General features: G+C 37.7%; 1 protein-coding gene across 1 annotated transcript; it reads right to left on the bottom strand.

Annotated features, from left to right (window-relative positions):
* Positions 1 to 15,728: 15,728 nt before the first annotated feature.
* LOC112178304 (putative methyltransferase DDB_G0268948) lies at positions 15,729 to 17,481 on the bottom strand. The gene is made up of 3 exons (XM_040512127.1): positions 16,977 to 17,481; positions 16,663 to 16,816; positions 15,729 to 16,453 (listed from the first exon to the last, which is right to left on the bottom strand). The coding sequence occupies exons 1-3, from the start codon at positions 17,234 to 17,236 to the stop codon at positions 15,821 to 15,823; spliced, it is 1,047 nt and encodes a 348-aa protein (XP_040368061.1). The 5' UTR covers positions 17,237 to 17,481; the 3' UTR covers positions 15,729 to 15,820.
* Between the last annotated feature and the right edge of the window lie 5,619 nt (positions 17,482 to 23,100).

The following is a 23,100-nucleotide window of genomic DNA, read 5'->3' as shown; positions in this document are numbered from 1 at the left end:
TGAGTCACAGGTGAGCAAGTCTTAACAACTGAGACTAACACACATAGTGCACTCGAGGTCCAACTCACTTGAGTCGCCAGGTGAGAGAGTCTTAATGGCCGAAACTCGCAACGAACACTTGAGGTTGGTCGACTCTCAACCGCCACGACCACCAGAGACTTTTAGACCGAACAATAGTTAGAGGTCTTACACTCCCTTATAAATTATGCTAATAGTTTAGTTATGGCAAAAGTAGGGACAATGCAGTTATGTGCTAAATTAGAGCCAATAGTTAAAGCTCAAAGGGAAACAAAAGGAAGTCATTTAACCCATCCTCACCCTTGTCAAGGATGTTACCCTTCTCTCTATTGGAGATCAGTCGCAATGAGTTCAGTCTTCTACCGTGGACCTTCGACATTCAAGGTTATCATCATCCCTAGTCAAGGATGTCGTCTTCATCCACATAGGACCTCCGTAGTTCGACCTTCAAACTACCATAGTGATGGCCTATCACATATAGAAACTCACCCCAACACAACGAGGTTAACTTTTTTTTACATCCACTCTTGGTCTTTCATTAAGAACCACCTATTCAAGCCTAGATTCACCAAATTCTCCCTCATATTGAGTTTCCTACCCAACATAAGCCTTGCTTGGCCAGGGAACTGGGGGCTTGTTGATGTCATAATTTGGTTCGACAAATACTTTTGACTTTTCAACCCATTCCACGTGGTACGCGTAGGACCCTGACCTTTCAACGCACTTAAACCCTTTATCGAGAAAGAAAAGATAATCCTAAGATGAAAATAACCATGACTAGTAAGATGCCTAACCATGGTATGCCGAGTCTTTAACCTTGGACCTCCACCTCTTAGGTCTTGGACAGTCACCATGTTATTGACTTGTCACCTTGGACGGCGAGGTCAAAGCATATCGTGACCTGGCTATTAGAATAGCATAGTCCGAAGGAATCAGGAGCCTCAACCCCCAAGGCCAAGAATTCGACTCCCAAGGCTTAGAAGCCTCAACCTCTAAGGATCATGACCACGACTTCCAAGCCTAAAGCCTCAACCTTCAGGCTCACACTTAGACGCAGTCAAGGAGACATGGTAGTACACATCAAGGACCAACTCTCACCAACTTTTCCACGTGTCAAGCTCTGACACCCAGTATGGCTCCCTTGTCATGTCAACAGTGATTCGGGGACAAAGGGTGGTTTACTTGACGACACCTGTCACCAACTCTGTCAAATCCATCCTGGAGCGTCAGTAAGCAGAGAGTGGGGGCTGACACCCCGATTTTATGGGATTGAGCCCATGCCTTTCCCTTTCCACCTCAACCCTCTTCTCCTATAAATACCCAGCCTTCACAAGGCTGAGGGGGACTTCAACTTTCTCTTCTCTCCGAAAGCTATGCCAAAATGCATAGTCCTTTCCATAGAGCTCCGCCAACTCGAGGTGGTGGAAGCCCAACATCAGGTGGAGGAAGCCCGACGTGAGGCCATCAGTTCCACCCAAGAAAGGAGCTTGGAAGCCCAACACTTGGTGAAGGAAGTCTGAGACGAGACTATCAGCTTCACCCAACAAGGAGCTTGGAAGCCTAACATGAGGTGAAGGAAGTCCGAGACGAGACTATCAGCTTCACCCAACAAGGAGCTTGGAAGCCCAACACGAGGTAAAGGAAGTCCGAGACGAGACTATCAGTTTCACCCAACAAGGAGCTTGGAAGCCCAACACGAGGTGGAGAAAGCCCGGCGTGAAGCCATCAGTTCCACCCAAGAAAGGAGCTTGGAAGCCCAACATTAGGTGGAGGAAGCCCAACACTAGGTGAAGGAAGTCTGAGATGAGACTATCAGTTTCACCAAACAAGGTAGCTTGGAGGCCCAGGATCAGGTGAAGGAAGCCCAAGGCCATACCTTCAATCACAAGAGGTGAACGACCAAGGCTAGGCACAGGACTACCAGGGCATACCTTCAGTCACAAGTGGACGACCAGGGCTACTCACGTAGCCAAAATAATCGAAGGAAAAGATTGGCCCACTTGAAGAAAACAACCCCACCACTTTACACTTGGATTTCAACGGAACCACCGTTGACTCGTTGATGCCGAAATTGGCACCAACAAGCTTACAAGCTTCTTCTGTGCAGCATAAGAAGAATGGACACTCATAATCTGCTGGATGCAACATAAGGTAACTGTATTTCCTCTAGCACAAAAAGCACCTAATATCATTCTTCAGAAGTTCATAGTAATGGAACAATTATAGAGGAATCTATCAAAGTTGGGATTTATCAAATGCAGATGCTTCTACTATATAATCCAAACATGGATAGTCTGATTAAGAAAGTAATATGCACTATATTTAGTATCTGGTTCACATTCTGATTATCAATTGACAACAATTGATATGCTTTTATATGTATATCTGTCCTTTTTTTCCCAGGAGTATGAAGTATTTTTTTAGAGTAAAGTTTCTTGACTGACAGGATAACTTCTTGTTAAAGGAAAAAAAAAAAACAACTTTAGTCATAATTCATAAAGAAGCTCGTAAACTAATATTCATGTTATTCACAAGGAAAGACAACGAAATTGACAGTAGATTATAAAATTGACTAAAACAAATAAGAAAGTGGTTTACTGACCCTAACAAAAATTTCCAAGAAACTCATAATGACAAAGACCTACCTCCCAGCAGTCATGATTCATGAAGCTTCACTTCTGTTTCAAAAAATCCAACGTCATTCCGGTATAAAAATTGTACTCTCCAACTTGAAAGAACCGGATGGATATCATGTCAAACACTCCATCTTATTCAAGCTTCATTTCACAAGGCTAAGCAGAACATAACTAGACCACAAGCAAGCAAAAAAAAAAGAAGGAATTTTCTTGAGCAATAAAAACTTCTAAAACATTATTTCTAGAGTAGAAATATGCCAGAGTAGTATAGAACTCTCCTACATACTAAGGTACAATCTACAGAATTCTGTGGCATTAAGACCTGAAAATTGAACGGTTGAGATGCCAAAATGTGATAAAAAAGTTTGTCTAATGCCCTATCCTTAAAAAAATCCAAAAAAAGGGATCCCTTAGTGGAAGGGACCTCTATGGTGTGTGTGTATGTGGGTATAAGGACGTTTAGAAGAGAACGTCCATGAGAAAGAAAAACATGCGGATGTCTAATCACAGCCATTCAATTTTTTTGATTAAATACTGTTTAGTTCTTGAACTTTTGAGGATAAACACTTCAATCCCTGGCCTTCTAATCTCACACGTTTAGTCCTTGTACTCTCAAATTTTAAACCAATAAGTCCATTCTGTTACTCTTCGTCCAAAAAATCTGTTAAATTGCTGACGTGGCATTTTTTCTTCATCAAAATGTTTATTATACCCTCACTTTTTTTTTAATTAATTTTTTTTCTTTTTCTTTTTCTGTTTATCTCTTCTTCTCTCTCACCTCCAGAGAAGAATTCGATCTCGGAAAACCCTTCAACGAATCCCTACCGAATCCATGCCCCATGCCCACCGTTATCATTAACGCCGCTATTTCGCAGGCCAAAACCCTGCTCCCCAAAACAAGATCAAATCTTGTCCCTTTGTTACCCTTCCCAGACCCTCCGTCACCCTTCCCTGATTCTTCAATTGAGTTTGAATTGAGATTGACAATGGCTTGTGGTGAAGGAGGTAGAGCAATTGGGCGACGGTGGTGGGTCGAGGGGAAGGAGGTCGTAGGTGCAGGAGGTAAGGGAGATGATGTGGTGGTTCAGGGTGGAGACCTTGGTGATTTAAGCTTTGGTTTGGAAAACAGAAATGATGTTTTGGGTAATTTTGGTTACTGAGAACGATGAGAGAGAGAGAGAGAGGACCTTGGTGAAGCGAGGAGTGGAGGAGATGTGGCTTGAAGAAGAAGAAGAGGGGAAAAGCTTAGGGTTCGGCAAAGATCCGGAAAAAGAAATGACCACACAAGGCTCTTCACTCAAAGAAGATGACGTAGCTTCTGGTAATTCAGATTCCAAACTCAAATCATCATTCTTTATCAAATTGTTCCTAACTGATTGAATTTATAGTTGCTGATGTTGAATTTGAGACGCCTTTGAAAATTGTTGAGTATCCAGACCCTATTCTGAGAGCAAAGAAAAAGAGAATTGAATCGTTTGATGAAAATTTGAAGAAATTATGGAGGAAATGTTTGATATAATGTACAAGTAAGTTGTGATCATTTGGTGTTTGGTGATTGGGATTAGAAAGATTCGAGCTTTGAGAAATGGATGTTGTTATTAACAGGAGTTGTTGTTGTTGCCTTGGTTATTTATTTATTTATTTATTTTTTTACACAGTACTGATGGCATTGGGCTCTCGGCGCCACAAGTTGGAATCAATGTGTGGTTGATGGTGTTCAATCTGGTTGGCGAGCGTGGCGAAGGGGTTAGAGACGGAGGGGGTTGTGGTTGTGTTAAGATTTCTGGAGGTGAGAGAGAAGAAGAGATAAATAGAAAAAGAAAAGGAAAAAAAAGAGAAAAAATTAATTAGAAAAAAAAAGTGAGGGTATAATAGATATTTTGATGCAGAACAAATGCCACGTCAACAATTTAACAGCGTTTTTGGACGAAGAGTAACGAAATAGACCTATTGGTTCAAATTTGAGAGTACAAGGACTAAACGTGTGAAATTAGAAGGTCAGGGACTAAAGTATTTTTTGGACAAAAATTCAAGGACTAAATAGTATTTAATACATTTTTTTTTCTTGAGATTGGACCGTGATGCTTAGCTTCCTTTTAAAAAGCTAGTACACGGCCAACAGTCCAACACCGATCACCTCTCTCTCTCTCTCTCATACATATTTAGATTCAAAGCTTCTTTGAAAGCCGAATCACAGAGGGAAGATGGAAATTTGTTGTTGCTTTAGCCAATTGTGCATTCAAACTAACCCATTGCAAGCCAATTAAGCATCAATCTCCGTTATCTGAAAATCTGAGTTTTTTTTTCAATCAAATTTGGGGATTCAAGGTTACAAAATCAAAATTTGGGAGAACTAATAGCATTTTGAGGTAAGAAATGAACTTTGGGTTTGGATTAATGACCCTTAGTAGTTTATGGCCTTATAGGTTCTTATATGTCAGGTTTTTAGCTCTTAGTCTGACTGTCTGAGCAAAGGATAAAGAAAGAAGAAAAAGACTAAAGAGGGATAAATAGAGCGCAGGGCATTGGATTTGGAACTTTGAGGCATCTCATTCTTGAATTGGCATAAAAAAATTTCATCTTTTCTCAAATGCACTTTGAAGTTCTGGTCTGTGCTTTGTGGTTGTGTCGATAACAACAAAGATCAATTTGTGATTTTCTTTTTAACCCGTGGAGGCCAATCTAAAAGAAACTGAGATTTTGCTATCCAATCTCATGGAAAGAAATTGAACGGCTGTGATGAGACGACCGCATGTTTTTCTATTTCATGGACGTCCTCTTCTGAACGTCCCCCTATATATAATTTTTTCAATCGAGCCCATAGGGTGAAAATTATATTCATCACAAGCCAAAATAGGCCATTATATACCCTTTCGCTTCCATCTATAGACACACAAGAAGATAGTGGTAGTACCCACAGTGGTACATAGGAAATAGACTTACTCACTGTACAATTAAATATGTAGACATCGTGGAATCCTCCTTTGGTATTACAGCTAGAGGCGCTAGAAGAACTAAGCCTAAAAATAGAAGGACTCGACCCTCCCAACCTAACTCTCAAAACAGTAAATCTAGTCGCCTAGAGACCTCAATTAGTGTACAACTAGAGACATTAAGAATTAAGCCGACAAAAACCAAGACCAAGACCAATACCAAATGCTAAACTAGGTAGGAAAAAATCCACTAGACTGCTAAGAAATGCCTAAAAAGAGACTAGAAAATAAAAGACTAGAAGTCATATACTCTCGCAAGCGTACGAATCGTTGTCAAGTAAGGGAAGTATTTGGACCTTAGTTATCGTACCTCGGGGATTAGGTGTTGGACCTAACCGAGATAATTGACACTAGAATAACTTAAAAACACACAATGAAAAAAATAAATAAATAAATAAATAAAGTAAAATAAAATATTCACAAGGCACCAAACCTCGGCAATGCTCGGCTTAGATCACACTAAGCCTAATCAAAGCCACTAACTTGTAGCCCAAATGCGTTATGCACAATGGAATGTAGAATTTTGTTTGGGAGTTTTGAATTGGGAATTAACAAAATTAAATGCAAACTAAAATAAAAGCAAACAACTAATTATCAGGTAAGAAATTAAATTTGGATTTTCAAATTAATGGGAACATGGGAGTGTTAGGTGATTCACACTAACCTATCTTGTAAACATCGAAGCCAATTTCACAAATGCATGCATTTCCTATACGTGTCGAGTCCCGTATCTAGTACCGGTTAAGGCTACTAAACCAATTATCCTTTCGATGTATTGACTATGCCGGTTAAGGCCACAATCAACTCTCTAATTTGGGCATTATGCTGGTTAAGGCCGCAAAATCCAAAATTAGAGGCCTAGAGAGCGAGATAATAGAGACCCAAGCAAGTTTAGCTACAATTAAGCTAGCTAATGGTTACCACACTTAAATCCTAGATGCCACAAGATTAATAAGTTGTCAATTTATCAATCTATTCATCACAATTGCCCACAACATAATTTCAAAGGGTGACAAAGCCTAGAAACATGCTTCTAAGGACCAATAAATTTAAATTTAAAGCATACACAATAGAAATTGCATTTATTTCATTTAAAGCATCAATATTTACACAAGATGAGTTAGGGCTTCACAACCCTAACACCCAAAATTGAACTACTCATAACAAGAATCCATCAACAAAAGTATATAAAAATTATGAAACAGATAATAAGAAAGAGAGGGGAGAGTTAGCTTGGTCACTTCTAGCTATGAGTTAGTATGAATAAAGCAATTTCTTCACCCAGCTACCCAAATTAAGGTGTGGTATTCTTGATGATGATTCCCTTGAGGCCTTGAGTGAGTCTCAAAAAGATGAAAATTAGAGAAAAGAAGAGAGTGAGTGGTGGTGATAGGTGAGAGAAATGAGAAGGGATAATAAATGGGGTGGTGGTGGTGTGTGTGGTGGCATTGGTGGAGAAGAGAGAGAATTGGGGTGTATATATATATATGGGTGTGCCGCTGTTATAGAGAAGGAAGAGAGAATGGGGTAATATGTGAATATGTGGTCGTGAGAGAAAAGGAGAGAGATAACGACATGTGTCCAAAATTGAGAGGAAGAGAGGAAGAAAGGAAAAAGAAAACAAATGAAAAAAAAAAAAAAGGGGGGAAGAGAGGCAGCACGTTGGGGGGGGGGGGGGGGGGGGGGGGGGGGGGGGGGGGGGGGGAGGGGGGGAAAGGATGAAGGCTGATGATGTCTTCATTGATGACATGACGTCAGCATAATTCAGAATTTTTTTTTTCTCTCTCTTCTTCTTCTTCTTTCTTCTCTCTTCTCAATGCACTTCCGCGTATACTATCAGAGGCAATTGGATCTGCTCCCTTAATGGTGTTGACCACAATTAACTATTTCATCCTTTTGTCGGAAACTTCAATTTGCTCTAATTTCGCACAATTTTCTCTTGTTTCCGCAGCTCCGCTTATTTTCTACAAAATAAATAAAAGTTGGATTACATACTAATAAATATGAGGATTAGCTCATTTCTAGTGTTTTAGATATAATTACACGCATAAAAATGCTTGTAATCAAGAAGAAAAGGAAAACAACTAACAAGACCACAGGTCCAAGAGTAAGACCCACAAACCAAGCCCAACCACATGAGCACGAGCAGAATCCCGACGATGAGCAGTTCCAGCACCGTACCCTCTCTGCCACCTCTGGTAACAACAAAGCCACCAACGTCGATGACCAAATCCGGTAACCACTCCATGAGTGCCCACCATCATTGGCAAATCCAAAGCGGGATCCAAGAGGAATCGGCTACCTCCCGACCACCCCTACAGCCGCCATTAATAATGAATCATGCTGCCTGCTCCGCCTTCATCTAACCCACAACACAGTGTCCTCCTTGACACAACGAAGCCAGACCGTGGCCATGGAGACCAGTGGCAGAGCCAATGAAGGACGAGTGGGGGCAGTGGCCCCTAGTAAAATCATATATTTTATTCACTGATCTTTTTTTTTGCCCCCACTTCTTTTGATTCAGTTCCCCCATACTTCATTGATCATATATTAATACTATATTAATAATTTGGGTACTCCTCCAAGTGGCAATATTCCATTATTCCTCCAAAACGATTTCCCTCATTCTCTCTTCTTCTCCCTTCTTCTTCTTCTTCTTCCTCAGCCAGTTAAACCCAACTTTTCTCCTCCTCCAAAAAATAGAGATCGACCTTCTTATTTCTCTCTCTCTCTCTCTCTCTCTCTCTCTCTCTCTCTCTCAACTCTCGGTCTCCTCTTTATCTCGTTCTTCTTCAGTTTTTTCTTTTTTCTCTTCCTGCTTCATCTTCTTTCTCTTCCATCAGTTCGACACTCCCTCAGTTCCTTAATGCACAGCGCCTTGATCTCTTCCACAACAGCCACACTTCTAACGGCACCGACCAAGTGGAGAAAATTGATTTGTTTCATTATTTGTTGCAGATGTAGCGTTGCTGCTACTACAGATTGCATAATGGTACTATTTCTATCCTTGGTGCTATTGCCAGGAATCGAAAGCCCTGAGAAACTAGACTGTATTGTCTCAGTTCGGGTTTAGGTCGGTCCCAGTACTTTGCATGTTCAAAACCAGCCTGAAGTTGCTCTGCCGGTTAGAGGAGAGGCAGAAAGGAAAGAATTTTTTTTGCCCCCGTTTATATACATTCCTACCTACACCACTAATGGAGATTAGTCTCAGCCAAGGCTAAAGATCCATGAAGCATGCACTACCTAGGAACAGTTGTACGACGTCAAAGGACGTCGCCTAGATGCCCGTCCAACGATGACATCCCAAGGACGTGCCGCCATGCGAACAAGAATTCTCTAAGGGTTGAAAGCTAGTGGAGAGGTTAGGGAGGCTAAGGCTTTTGTCTCCCTACACACACACACACAAATAAGGCCCTTCTAATGAGGGATCCTTTTTTTTGACATTTTAAGGGATCACTTATTAGACACATTTTTCGATTACATATTCATATCTCAACCGTACAGTTCTTAGGTATATATGAGTAGATCATATATATAGGGCCCTCACTACAAGGGCCCTGAAATATAGCAGGGTTGAATTCAGTACTAAACCGAGGCAATTTTGCCTCAGCCGGCTGCCGAACCGACTCTTGTCGGTAAGCAGATTCTCAAACCGTTATTGATCAGAATAATTGGTATACCGACTGTCGATAAGTTGAGATATTGGTTGACATAGTTCAATTTTGATTGGATTTGCAACCGGAGATTCATGTCTGAAATCTGATGATTTTGAGACTATTATTCTTCCTCTTTCACCGGAGATTCATGATGTTGGAGATGAGGATGATTAGATAATGGAAGATATGGTAATTACTAATTAGATGAGGAAGATTTGATGTTGATATGATGATGATTTGATAGGGATTGTGGAGGAAGAAAAAAGAAAAAAAAGAAGAGAAGATGAAGAGATGAAGCATATCTTGAGTGAAGCCACCAGTTTATGAAGAAGAAGAAAAACGTCGAAGGAAGAAGATAGAAGAGAATGGGGAGAGAGAGAGAGAGAGAGAGAGAGAGAGAGAGAGAGAGAGAGAGAGAGAGAGAGAGAGAGAGAGAGAGAGAGAGAGAGAGAGAGAGAGAGAGAGAGAGAGAGAGAGAGAGAGAGAGAGAGAGAGAGAGAGAGAGAGATAAGGAAAGGAGTTTTGTTTTGTTTAATCTATCATCTAAGAAGCAATAAATAGTTGGGAACTAGGTTGTGGTGTATAAGAGGTGAGGGGTTCGAACCCTATCTCTTACAAATTTTATTTTATTTATATTTTGTATATTATTCGATATGTATACTTATATACCATCGGTAGGATATACCGACTGACAGGACCCGCCCCGAATTTCACCCCGAAATCCGAAGTAGTCATGCGGGGCCCACCTTAGAAGAAATTCTACCAAAAATTTGGCAGAACTTCCCCTAAAAATGGACTACCCAAAACCTGTAGAAACACACAAAGCACTTCAAGCAAACCAACCTTATACTCCTGGAGCCACCCTGCTCCCCATTTCACAACATTCCCCAACTCGCAAAACACAAAACTCAACTTAACAATACCAATCCCAAAGGTTATCAGAGCAATACAAATACACAAGGAAATAAACAGTAGAATAAAGGATCAAGGGATCCTACTATGCGGAAGTGGTGACAATTATGCCTCAAATGTCATGTACGCCCGACCTCCACTAATTCGCCTGCAAACTGGGCATTTGAAACCGAAGGGCCCAGGGGAAAGTACATAAAAACGTTAGCGTGAGTGGACAAAAATAAACAATTTCAAACAAAAGGGATTTTATACTTTCCCACATTTATTTCTTTAAAAAATTCCCGATGCATGCAATGATTAAAGAAAATAAAATAAGAGGAGTTCCGCCCATGAAAACCGACTAGCCCCGCTAGTCACAAACGATTAAAAGAAAAGGTTGAAACTCTGATACTCAAGGAAATAAAACCAGCCCCGCTGGCTAAAATAAATAGGACTAGCCCCGCTAGTCGAAAATAGTATAATGAGTAGGGGAAGACGATAGCCATACGAGTGAGCCACCCAGGCTCGGGTGATAGCCTCCCAGGCTAAAGTACTCCCATTACTCCCGTAATATACCCTTACGCCACTATGTGTAGCGATAGGATACTGGGCTTCAGAATTACTATCACAGAGACAGTAACCAGCGCCACAAAGGCGGAGGGCTTCGGTGATCCCATCACCTCGCCATAAAGGCGGAAGATCAATGCTAGCAATGATAAGTCACCCAAAGTATGGCAAAAGAAAATCTGAAAACCACATAAATCCATAAAGCTTCCCCAACTCTCGCAAATGAATTTCCAACGACGTGTCCCACACGCCAAGATAATCTCAAGTTCAAAAATAAATAGGAGAGAAAATAATAAAACATAATCTCCATAAATCGAAACAAAACCAATTCCAAGATCATCATCAAGGCATTCCCAATGCCAAAACTGAAGGTTGATAAATAAATAAGAAATATAACTCCATCGAAATCCCATTTCGAAAATTCGAAATCCCATTTCCATAATTCGAAATCCCATTTCGAAAATCCTTTAAAAATCTCCAATCGACGAATAGAAATATAACTAAAAAGTATAATTCCGAAAATCACCTCGGAAATAAATAATTCGTCAAATAATATTATAAGTCATAACCAACTTTGGAAACAAATCATTATCGAAAGCAATTATATGGGATAAAGCGAAATCAATCTCCGAAAATAAATCATATGCTCGAAATATAATATGATAATTAACTAGAGCATTACTTTAAGAAATAAATGCATGCATCATTATTTAAAAACAAAAGTCCACTCACAGTACTATTCCGACGATCACGTATACGAGTTCCTTCATCAAGCCAGAGCTCGGTACGTCGCCCTGTACACGATTATATTCCGTAAGCGATAATTCGACAATTTAATACGAATCCCATAATCAAACCCTCACTAATCAACTCTCCACTTGTTCTCGGATTCAATCCAAATTTTACCTCTAATACTAATTCATTATCATAAAGGTTCCAAGTCAGAACCGAGAGATATCCAACGGTCGGATTCTCGTAATTCGATAATTGAAACCCTAAACTTCAAAATTCCTAATTAATTCCAAGTTTCTCCAAAAATTACCAAACTTCACATACAAGCTCTACACAATTTATAGGATTTAATGGGCTAAAAACCGGAATTAAAACACTGCCCTACACGCCTCCACGCGCCACCGGCAACCACCTCCGATGACCACCAAAATTTGGCAGCACCATCTACTCAACAAACCCAACCTCTTTCTCAACTACAACAAGTTTCAATTTTACCTGGAAGAGCTCCAATTTGGCCGGTGAAAAATTTCCAGAAATTCCAAGAACCCTAGAAATTGAAATTGTTAATTCGACCTCTACACTGCAAATTGAAATGAAAGACCTTAGGGGAAATGATCTATGTCAAAAACCGAACCTTCGACGCCAGTTTGGTGGCCGGAGACTGCCAGAATAGGAAAATATCGGCGTTGACTCAAAACTGCTACAGTGACCGTCCTCTTCTTCTCTTTGCTGCACCTTCCAAAGTTCATATTAAGCTACGAAACGAACCCAGAAATGAAGAGAAGGAAGAGAGCTTTCCAACGACATCTTATACATCAAAATCCGTCGCCGGATGGAGGAGCTATGGCCGGAAGAAGGTGACGAGGTCGGAGAGGACGAGAGAATTGGGGAGAGAGAAAGGAGAGGGCTCGGTAAGTTTCCGAAAATGGAAACTTATCACAGTAACTCGGCTATTTGTAGAAAATTACCATGAACAGTAAGTTTAGTATTTTGGCCATAACTTTCGCATATGAACTCCGATTTTTACGTACCACATATGCACGCGCTCGGTTTAACGTCCTCTACAACTTTTATGAAGAACATTTTCTCAAATTTTGATCCGAACAAAAAGTCATCTTTTAGGGCCACTAAAAGTACTAAAACGACAGTAAAAGTGAAAGTAAGGATCGTTTACCGTCCAAATGACTAGTAAATTGGTATATTCAGGTTCGGGACGTTATACCGACGGTATGCAATATCTCATACCATAGCCAAACCGAATACGAGCCATCGATACTGCTCAGCTGAGCCGAGTTGTCGACAAGCCGAGATTTCGGCCCAACACGGTTTGGGCCAGTTCGAAACTCGGCTGGTTTCGCCATTTCGGCCCAAAATGCTGGCCCTAATATATAGGACCCTTCTAGTGAGGGATCCTTTTTTTTTTTTGTCATTTTAAGGGATTGATTATTTGACCAACTTTTCAATCACTTATTAACATTTCTACCATTCAGCAAATTTTCGTCTAAATGTATAATCGTAAAGGCATTCAAAACTGTGATATGAATGAATCAGGTTTGACAGATTGGTTCGTCCATTGATTTATTCTAGTTCGATACTTTAACGGTTACCAATTTGGCCGAAAATTTGCAGAACTAATCTATTCATGGTGTCCTAAGAAGTGAACTGTCGAGATGCTGATATGCTTTAGTCAAAACTAGGGCTGCCATTTGGTTTGATAATATAGAATCGATCGAATACCAACCAATATTTTATCTTTTGACTTTTTGGTAATCGATAGAAATCAATAAAATTGAAATCGAATATTATCGAAAAGTTAGTTTGATTTTAGAAAATACCGAATTTACCGATTATCCAAAAATTAGCTATATACACAGTTTTTAAGGGACTGAGAGGGACAAGTGAATCTGACGGCTGAAAATAAATGCACAGTTTTAAGTTGTTATAATTTCTGCTTTTATATTTAATACATGTGGTTGAGATACACTTGTCGCTCACAGTCCTTTAAAACTGTCCCTTAGGTGAGCAAATCTGTACTATATTATAACATAATTACTTTTCATAATAGTATTAACATTATTACTAAGAGAAATTTTAAATACACACCCCAAACTACTTAATACACATCTCTATTATTTTATATTTCAAATCAGATTTTATAGGTAGATTAAATGACCAAAATAAACATCTATGTATTAAAAGAAAAATAATAAGAATCATATCTTCCTTATATATATGATTCTATAATTATAAACACAATAAATTTATATACATGGCATGAGGTTTAAAACAAGAATAAAGTCAGAAACCATCTAATTTAAATTTCCTTTAAATAAATTGTAATTAAATGGGGTGAGAAACCATATAATTTAGATTTCAAAATCAATGGCATTTAATGTTTTTAAAACAAATCACTTTACTCCCACTTTTTAGTTCTTTTGTTTTTGAGTTTTTCTATTGGAACCTCCAAATGTACTCACTTGACCTCTATGCTTTTTACACCTCTTATCAAATTTTCAAAAACTAAATTTACTCACTAAACCTCACTAAACTTCCTCAAATAACCTCACTCATATAATTTGCAAACAAATTATTATCTTTAAAATAAAAAATTTAGTCATTTCAATGATTTAATCACTCTATAAATCTTAACTAAATATACATTTATTAATTAAACTTGAGTTTCAAAAATTAATGTCTAATAAATAAGAAAATGCCATGAACTATTATGTTTTTTTTTTTCTATTTTAGTTGTGCAAAAACAAAAAAAATGAAGAAATCATTTGTTTTTATTCTAAAAAAAAAAAATCATTATTTTTTTAATGTTTATTTTATTTTATTTTTTGTACCACATGATTAATTATTTAAATATTTTTAGATTTTTCTTTTTTTTTGCAAATATAATGGATTGACTTCGATTTAGGTCATAAATTATAAGAGGATTTATTTTGTTTTACCTCACCAATATGCGTTCAACATATATATCATACATTTTTATGTCACATGATCTTAATCATATTTTTAATTCTTATTAAACATATATATGACTTTAATGAGTATGCAGTGAAATTGGAAAATGAAAATAGATAAGGAATACAATCTAATATTTTTGATCTAGAAAGTCTACATAAAATAAATATAATATTTTTTTGGTATAATTATTGTCCTTAATAGTCATTTTATAGTAGGTTATATATGTCATTTAATAATTCATAATAGAGTGAGGTCAAGTGAGCAGATTTAGGGGTCCCAATAGAAACTCTCTTCTTCTTTTTTCCTAAAAGTTATGATTACTCAATTTATTATCTAATATAAAATATCATATGTATAAAACTTTGTAATTGTTAATTTGTTTGACTATAAAATGACAATTTTGTAGTTCCGCCAATGTGGAGAAACTACTGATACAATTTTGGTTGAATGTTCGACTCAAAATTTTATACTTGATCAGTATGGTGTTTGGTAGATGAGAACTCAACTAATACAAAACTTATTTCTAAGCATCTATTTGAAGGTAACAACAATGAATCCTTATGGACTTCCAAATAACTAACAAAGTAATTAATATGGTCAATTATAAAACACTAATATGTCAATATATACTAATCAAATTAAATAGTAGCCTTAATGTAGTTAAATAATACTGTATTTCATGGTTTTTTAGTTTAAGGATATTTTAGGTAATTTGGGTTGTGTATTTAGTAAAATATTAGAATGAGAAATTAAATGGTAAGTGTATTGAGTAAGGAGTGTGTATTAAGTAATTGGGGGTGTGTATTTAAAACTTCTCTATTACTGATACAACATTTATAGCATATGTATTTTAAGTAACTTGGTAAAAGACCATTAAATAATTAGTTTTATTAAAAATGACTAAGATGTCATATATACATAAGACAGAAATACTTGTAAAGAATTTATATTACAAAGAAATACTTGTTGTAAGTTATACCAAACCGAAGTAACGAATTTGATAGTTATGATTAAATACCGAAAATTTTAATTGGTAATTGGTAGCTCTATTTTGAGATCGAAAGCTTTGGTTTTGAAGTTGGTAAGACCAAAAACCGATTCGAATGGACCAAGTGATAGCCCTAATCCAAATGAAATGAAATTAGTCTAAATGACAAACTTCAAAATGATACAAATAATGTGGAAATCCAAAAAACTACTGCAATTGATATTTCGAGTACCATTTGAAGATTTTACTCTGATTGTAAATATAGAGAAGCAATACTATAATAACACAAACGTACATTATAATTTGCATAAACAAATACAGCACGTTTTAGTTCCCAATTCCATGGATATAATAAGCATTACATAAAGATTATAATCTGCCCACAAGCATAAATGCCTTGTATGTAACTGTTCTAACCAGATCATGCGCACCCCAAGCTCTGTGAAGCTCTTTAATCACATCTTCAGACAACAAATCCGCACCCCGGTCTTTAGCTGTAGCGACTGCAGAGAAAGACCTCAACATCCTCTCAAACCCCTGAAATGACAATTCCTTTGGTATTTCAAGTGTGATAGGTTCACCTTCACGACCCAATCCAACGCTCTCAAATGGAAAAGGAAGTGTCGTATAACCCCCCCATGCGTACTTTGTCCTCGGGTCCCAAAATGGTAGACAACTTTCGTGTAAACGCTTCATTACAAGATCAAAGTCGGGGCTTACGACCATGCCATTGTAGCACCAAACAGCGATTATGCCTCCTGGTTGTCGCAGAAGGCGTTTGACAAGCGAGTAGAAGCGTGGGAGATCAAACCAGTGAATGGCAGCAGCCACTGTAACCAAATCAACTGAATTTTCTTGACCACCCCCTATTAAGTTTACCATTTCATCGTCTGAGATTGATGCTGGAGTGTGAATGTATCGAACTCGAGGGTGTTGGATGGCATATTTCAATTGTGCGTCACTTATGTCACTTGCAACTACTTGGTCGTAATGCTCTAAAAGCTGTGTATAGTGACATGAAGTTTAGCGGTATGCATACAAAAGTGCTGACACAGTATTTCATTTAGGAAAGAACATAAAAAAAAAGGTCCCCAAACTGTGTATCAGATACGAATTGCATATGATTTTTTCCTTTCACCAAACTGCCCTTAATCTACAGATTCAACAACAATGATATGTTTTATTGGACAAATTGCCCACAATAAACTTACACCAACGGTAGCTTGGCCATTGCCAGTGCCAACATCCCAAGCTAAAGAGTGTTGTGGGGTGAGAGCAGCCAGCATAGAATACCATTCCTTGGGATATGTTGGCCGACCTTTTACGTATATCTCTGCCTGCTTGTCAAATAGACCTGTCACTTCCCTATTTCCGGCCACTAAATTAGTATCAGATAATTAAAAACCTTGATATGCGCATGAAAATTTAGAAGCAGAGAACCTAGAAACATATATATAGTTGTGCGCAGCAGATGAAACAAAAAGAGAACACATGCATCATAGCAAAAGTACCAAATGAAACTAACATTGATTGGCCGGCGTTCATCCGTTTTCGATCCTCGTTGGTGGCAAAGATGGTAGCGGCAGGGTTCCGGGGACGCTGGTTGGAGGTTGTGGAGGCGTCGTTGGCATGCAGTAGACGGCGGGGTGTGTTTGGTGTCCCATACCCGGTTGGCTCAGGCCTGATGGGCAGCCAGACTCGTTTGCTTAGATGGCGGCGGCGATGGGAGGTGACGTTTCCTCGAAGGGCGGCGACCGGGGTCGTGGCCGTTGCACGGGCATACATGCTGCACGGGGTGGAGATGGGTTTTGGCCGGGTTGGCCTTTTTGGGCTTCGAACTTGGGCTAGGTTCTCCTTTGGACCATAATTGAGCTGCTAATTGGTCCAGCAAATCTTATTTCTAGTTTTTTCTCTAGGCCTTTTCTGGTGGATATAGTGAGTTTGTCCCGATCTAGTTTAGTTTTTTTGCCTGCAATTAGATTTGGGCTTTTCTACTTGTTGAAGAAGGTAGAAGATGAAAAGAGCTAGCCAGAGGTTGGAAGCGGGGCTTAATTATATTTACTTTGTCCGTGGCTCTCTGTGCAGGGAGTGCCAAACTAGTAATCTTTCGGAGATACTTTAGTTATGCATCTAATCAACCATTTATGACTTTAGGAGACAAAAGCCAATAAGAGTTCTAATTAGGGCTATCAATGGGTCGTGTCGGGTCAAGGTATATGTCGTGTCAGAAGAGACAAATTCAAACTTAACCCATTTATTAATAGTGTCAAAAATTTAAACTCAAACCCAACCTATTTATTAAACGGGTTACCCGTTTCCAACCCGCTTAACCCATTTAATAAATAGGTCGTGTCGTGTTAGACAAAATGACTCATTTAAGGGCTAACACTGCGACCCATTTAACTAAAAAAATGCATAATTGATTAAATTCACTAAAAACTCCATAAGACAAAGAATATAAATAATTATATATAATTCATAAATAATTCAATCCAATAATGATGAAGCAAAATATTTCAAATTGTCCAATCCTAGGATCAAATACTCCAAACTTCCAAAATTTCAAAAATGAAGTATAGCATAATCGAATTATACGGGTTCACTTCGTGTTGGCGGGTTGACCCGCGGCCGACCCGTTTATTAAATGGGTCATGACGGGTTGACCCGTTGCTGACCCACTTTTTAATCATGCGGGTTCAACCCGCTTTATTTCGTGCATGTTTCGAGTCGTGTTATCAAGTCGTGTCGGAATTGACAGCCTTAGTTCTAATACATCAAGTAAGCGCAGAAGCCAAAGAGTCCAAGGTTTTTCATGTGCAACCAAAGACAATGAGGCTGTCACGAGGGGGAATTCCGATGACTTTGTGGCCGAAGACTTGGAGGTTTTGGTGACTAGTCATCTTGTACTCCAAAGTACTCCAAAAATTGTTTAAATTTTGTTTAGGTCGGCAAAACTAGGTACTCTGAGGGTCATTTTTCTTTATTACCTTCGGAGATTCTAGATTTTTGTTTGGAATAATGATGGGTGGACTTCCTAAAATGTAGGTGTATTGAGGGTATGTTGGGCTCTTATTCTTGTTTTAGGATAGGTTTTTAGGGTACTGTGAGGAACAATTTTTTCTGTCGACCCCATCTGAGTGTATCATTTTGGTACCGCTTGCTGAACTTAATAAATGGTTTGACCTCTTTTGCTATGATGTTCTTCATTTTATACTTATCTATTGGTTGTGCAAAGAGTTGGGAATTGAGAGGTGTTATATTTGTTGCCATCACTTACCTGTTACTAATCAATAATTGATGCATAGTGGCTATTCATTCATGGCACGTTTACATACTTGGAATGAGAAATAATCATGAATTAGAGACAATTAAAATGTGAGAAGAAAATAATCGGTCTTGATTCAGGAGGCTTTGATTTCAAAACTCATATTCCCCTCTTCATAATCAAACGCATGAATACTTTTATCCGGAATCATTCCGATTCTTTTGTGTGTTAGTAAACGCAAGAAGATTTTTACCCAGTAATAATTTTCTCTATTTTATTCTCATTCCAAGTAAGTAAATATATCATCAATCAAATAATATTGGTTGATTATGAGACATAAACAAAAGCTTAAAGGATTTGCCGCTGTGGAACTCGTGACTAACTATTAATTGTTGGTTGATTCAAGGATTACATGGAATAATGGTTGACTATGAGACGCAATTGTACGGAAACAATATCTTAAAGGACAGCCACAACTCACGATCAACTATTAATTGTTGGTTGATTCAAGGATTACAATCATTACATGGAATATTGGTTGACTATGAGACGAAATTGTACGGAAACAATATCTTAAAAGGACAGCCACAACTCATGACCAACTATTAATTGTTGGAATGAGACAAAACACTTAGAAAAGAAAGCTTAGATGATTAGTCGGTGGGACTCATAAATGTAACGTCATTGATAAGGAGAGGTGCAGCGCATATGAGGCCATTCAGTCTTGGGGAGGACATGCAATAATGAACGATTCAAGTAAAAATCGAACGATTCAAGTAAAAATCACCCGCAAATCTTAATGATGAAATCACCCGCAATTCTTAATGATGAAGTTAACAACTAAATGCAATTTCCATTGGTTTTATGGCATTTCGGGTTTCAAAATCGACAAGAATTCATATAATTTGTTTAATAAGTTGTCTTATCTACTACAATATTTTGATATACACATAATCAATGATTAAAATATCGATTTTTACATTTCTATTAAAATTAAAAAAATATAGATATAGAAAACATCGGGAATATTTTGAAAAATATATATATATATATATATTTTTTTAAAAGATTCAATTGATTGAATTTACATATAAATAGATATAAATGTCAACTTCATCTACATTATCACATCTGTGACCTAGCAGCTCTGTTAGGGTTCAATGATCAAAATATCGAGTATCAAGGAAATATCGATGGTTCAGAAAATGGAAATATTGAGAAAGTTTCGATATAGATAAATTTTTGAAAAAAATGATGGAAATTAGGAGAAAATTATTGAAATTTTAAGTGAAACTTTGTGAACTACTTATTTGATCAATTATCTATTATATTGGGAAGAAAGAGAAAAAAAACAAACGGTGACCAAGCTTCATTTCATAGTTAATTTAGAGTAAATGTTTGATGTTGCCCGTATAATATTTGGTACTTTTAGAATATATAATTCTAATTAGAAATTTTATAAAGTTGTAAAGCTATTCAATCAACAAATAGAAATGAATTAATATTTCTACAACATGGCAAAAGTATTTAGGAATGTTAGAGTAAAAAAACTAAAAATCTAGAATTGATGAAATTATATCTTAGAAGTTAGAGGTTTAAATTAATTGTCTAAAGAAATTAGTAATTTATTTTATCAAATAGCATATTAATAATAATAAAAAGTATAGAAGAACTAAAATCAACTCCAATCGAGTTGGCTGGGGTGCTTTTTGACTTGATATTGGAGGAGACAGGTTCGAATCCTGACTCTGTCAAGTTTTTCTATGTATTTTGTTTGAGGAATATTCGCGAATATTCCCTAAAATTTCGAAGATATCGCAAATTTTTCAAAAATATCGCGAAATGCCGAAAATATCGAACAAAACATTGTTGGAAGTCATCCAAAATATCAGAGCCTCAAAAAAATGAAAATTTCACCGAAATATCGGCGAAATTATCGATTCTGTAGTCATTGCTAGGGTTTACTCATTGGCCTCCCGTCTTCGACAAATTTCCCAAAACTATGGCTCTTGCCACAATCGATCCTTCCTCTGGCGTATTATGTGTTGTCCTGGGGCGCGCTGCTGAATGCTAACTCTCTCTTATGCTTGATGTTTATGGCATTGGTGGAGGACTATTAGATTCGGGTTTGGATCTAATTCTGATTCCTTATGTGATGTGTGAAGGAGGTAGTGTGAATAGCATAATCGGTCCTTGGAGGTGGAGAGGGTTTATGCCCTCTGATGGTAGCGTTAGCGATGGTGCACAGACCTGGTCGTGCAGCCCAAAATCTTGTGGTCAGCGAGGACTGGTCGTGGTGAATCTGATGCATCTTGATGGATCCCGTTTGGGGTGTTTTGGTCTGGTTGATTTTGGAGATGAGGGTAGTGATTGATGGATGGTGAAGGATGGGGATCTGGCTCAATCTGCTCTCTTAGGGGACTCCGATGGCTGGGGTAGAAATCGGCCTGATCATGATGGTCTAGCAGTGACTCTGTGCTAGAGCTTTGCAGCGGTAAGGCAAGTCAGAGGTGGTGGTGGGGTGCCCTTAGCAGTTCTTAAGGTGTCGTTCGTAAGTGCCATGTGGGCTGGGCCTTTGTGGGCTAAATGGTGGGCCTACTGGGCTTGTTTAATTTTAGAGGGGATGGAAGGTGACTTGTCATCTTCCATTCCTAGCATTTAGTTTTTTTTTATCAGGTCGCAAAGATCAAATTCTCTGAGGATCATTTTACTTATTTAACTTCGGAGGATTTTGATCTTTGTTTGGAATAATGGTGCGTGGATTTCGTAAAAGGTTGGGTGTACTGGGGGTTTCCTGGATCTTATTCTTGCTTTAGAATAGGTTTTAGGGTTCCCTAAGGAACAATTCTTTCTATCGACCTCATAGGGGTGTTTCGTTTTTATACTACTTGTTGAATATATATAATGGGCTGACCTCTTCTCGTTAAAAAAAAAAAAAAAAAAACTTCATCTACATCCAAAAAATGACTATATGATTCCATAAAGTTTTTTGAATTAAAATAAGCTTTTTGAAATATGGCTCCATCATGTTTGTTTTTTTTTGCTAAAATTACTCCATCATAAATTCTCCTCACCCAGATTCGTCTTGAGGAAATTTTTGCTCACATGGATTCCACTCCTCACTCGGATTTCCAGTAAGGGAATACTCCTCACCCAGATTCGCTTTATATTAGCCTTAAAGAGATCTCTCCTCACACAACTTTGCATTTAGAGAATAGTGTTTCTATTGGGACCTCCAAATCTGCTCACTTGATCTCATTCTATTCTACAGGGCCGATCCTGAGCTTTTTGTTGCCTATGGTGAAATTTTTGTGTGTGCCCAACTAGCCTAAATAGACATGTAATGATTCTTACAAATGTCATACGCTAAATCCTTTTTTTAGGAGTTTGGAACCCAGTCAAGATGGGCAGCTCATCCCCACGCTGATTTTATTACATAAAGAAACATTATACAATGGGGGGACATAAAACCAAAACACCGTATAAAAAAGATTACAAATCGTCTAAAATGATGTCTTCTTGCATTTCTTGAAGAAAAATCATCAATTATCTTTTCATAATCAACATTTGCCAACATATTTCTCTCAATGGTTAAAATAGCTAATCCATTCAGCCTATCTTGAGTCATGGTTGTCCGCAGATAAGACTTTAATAATTTTAATTTTGAAAAACTTCTTTCAGCAGATACTATTGTCACCGGTATAGTCCATAAAATCCTATAGGCAACCATAACACTTGGAAACATATCCATTTTCTTTGCAAACTCCGTAATTTGAATGGATGTCTAAGCCTTATCTGTTTCACATGCCTCCTTCGGCAACATCTTCTGCAAAATTTGTAATTCCATAAGCAAATATTTTGCATTAATATCAGAACCCTCACCATTTCTCAAAGCAGTTTCAAGATTCAAACAATAGCTTTTCAATTCATCATCATCCAAATAAGCTAATTTTGATGCATCAAACAAGAAGCTAAAAATAGATTCAAAAGTTTTCATTTGTTCAAACCTGCTTTTTAATTGAGAAACAACCATATCATCAACTAAAACAAAAAAGTAATCAGTTCTAAAGGACTCTTGAGCATTTTCCTATTCCCTTTTAGTATTTGGAATTTCATCAAAATGCGTTTTTCTGCAAACATGACGTTTTATAAGAAATACAGGCTCAACTCCCATGTCATTTGCAATTTCTTTAGCTTCAGTCATGGTAGAATTAAACTTATTTTCCCTATACTTTTCAAAATAAGAAACCAATCCCTCTAAATTCTTCAAGGCAACATCAAGAAGCATATCTTTGGATTGTAACTTTTTACTAACCAAGTTAATTTTATACAAAATATCATGCTAATAACCAAACTTAAAATAAAATCAAAGCTTGAAAGTTCA

Source organism: Rosa chinensis, chromosome 7, assembly GCF_002994745.2.
Source record: "Rosa chinensis cultivar Old Blush chromosome 7, RchiOBHm-V2, whole genome shotgun sequence".
Taxonomy (NCBI): domain Eukaryota; kingdom Viridiplantae; phylum Streptophyta; class Magnoliopsida; order Rosales; family Rosaceae; genus Rosa; species Rosa chinensis.
Note: the sequence above shows the minus strand (reverse complement) of the source record. Positions and strands in the feature narration are given on the sequence as shown.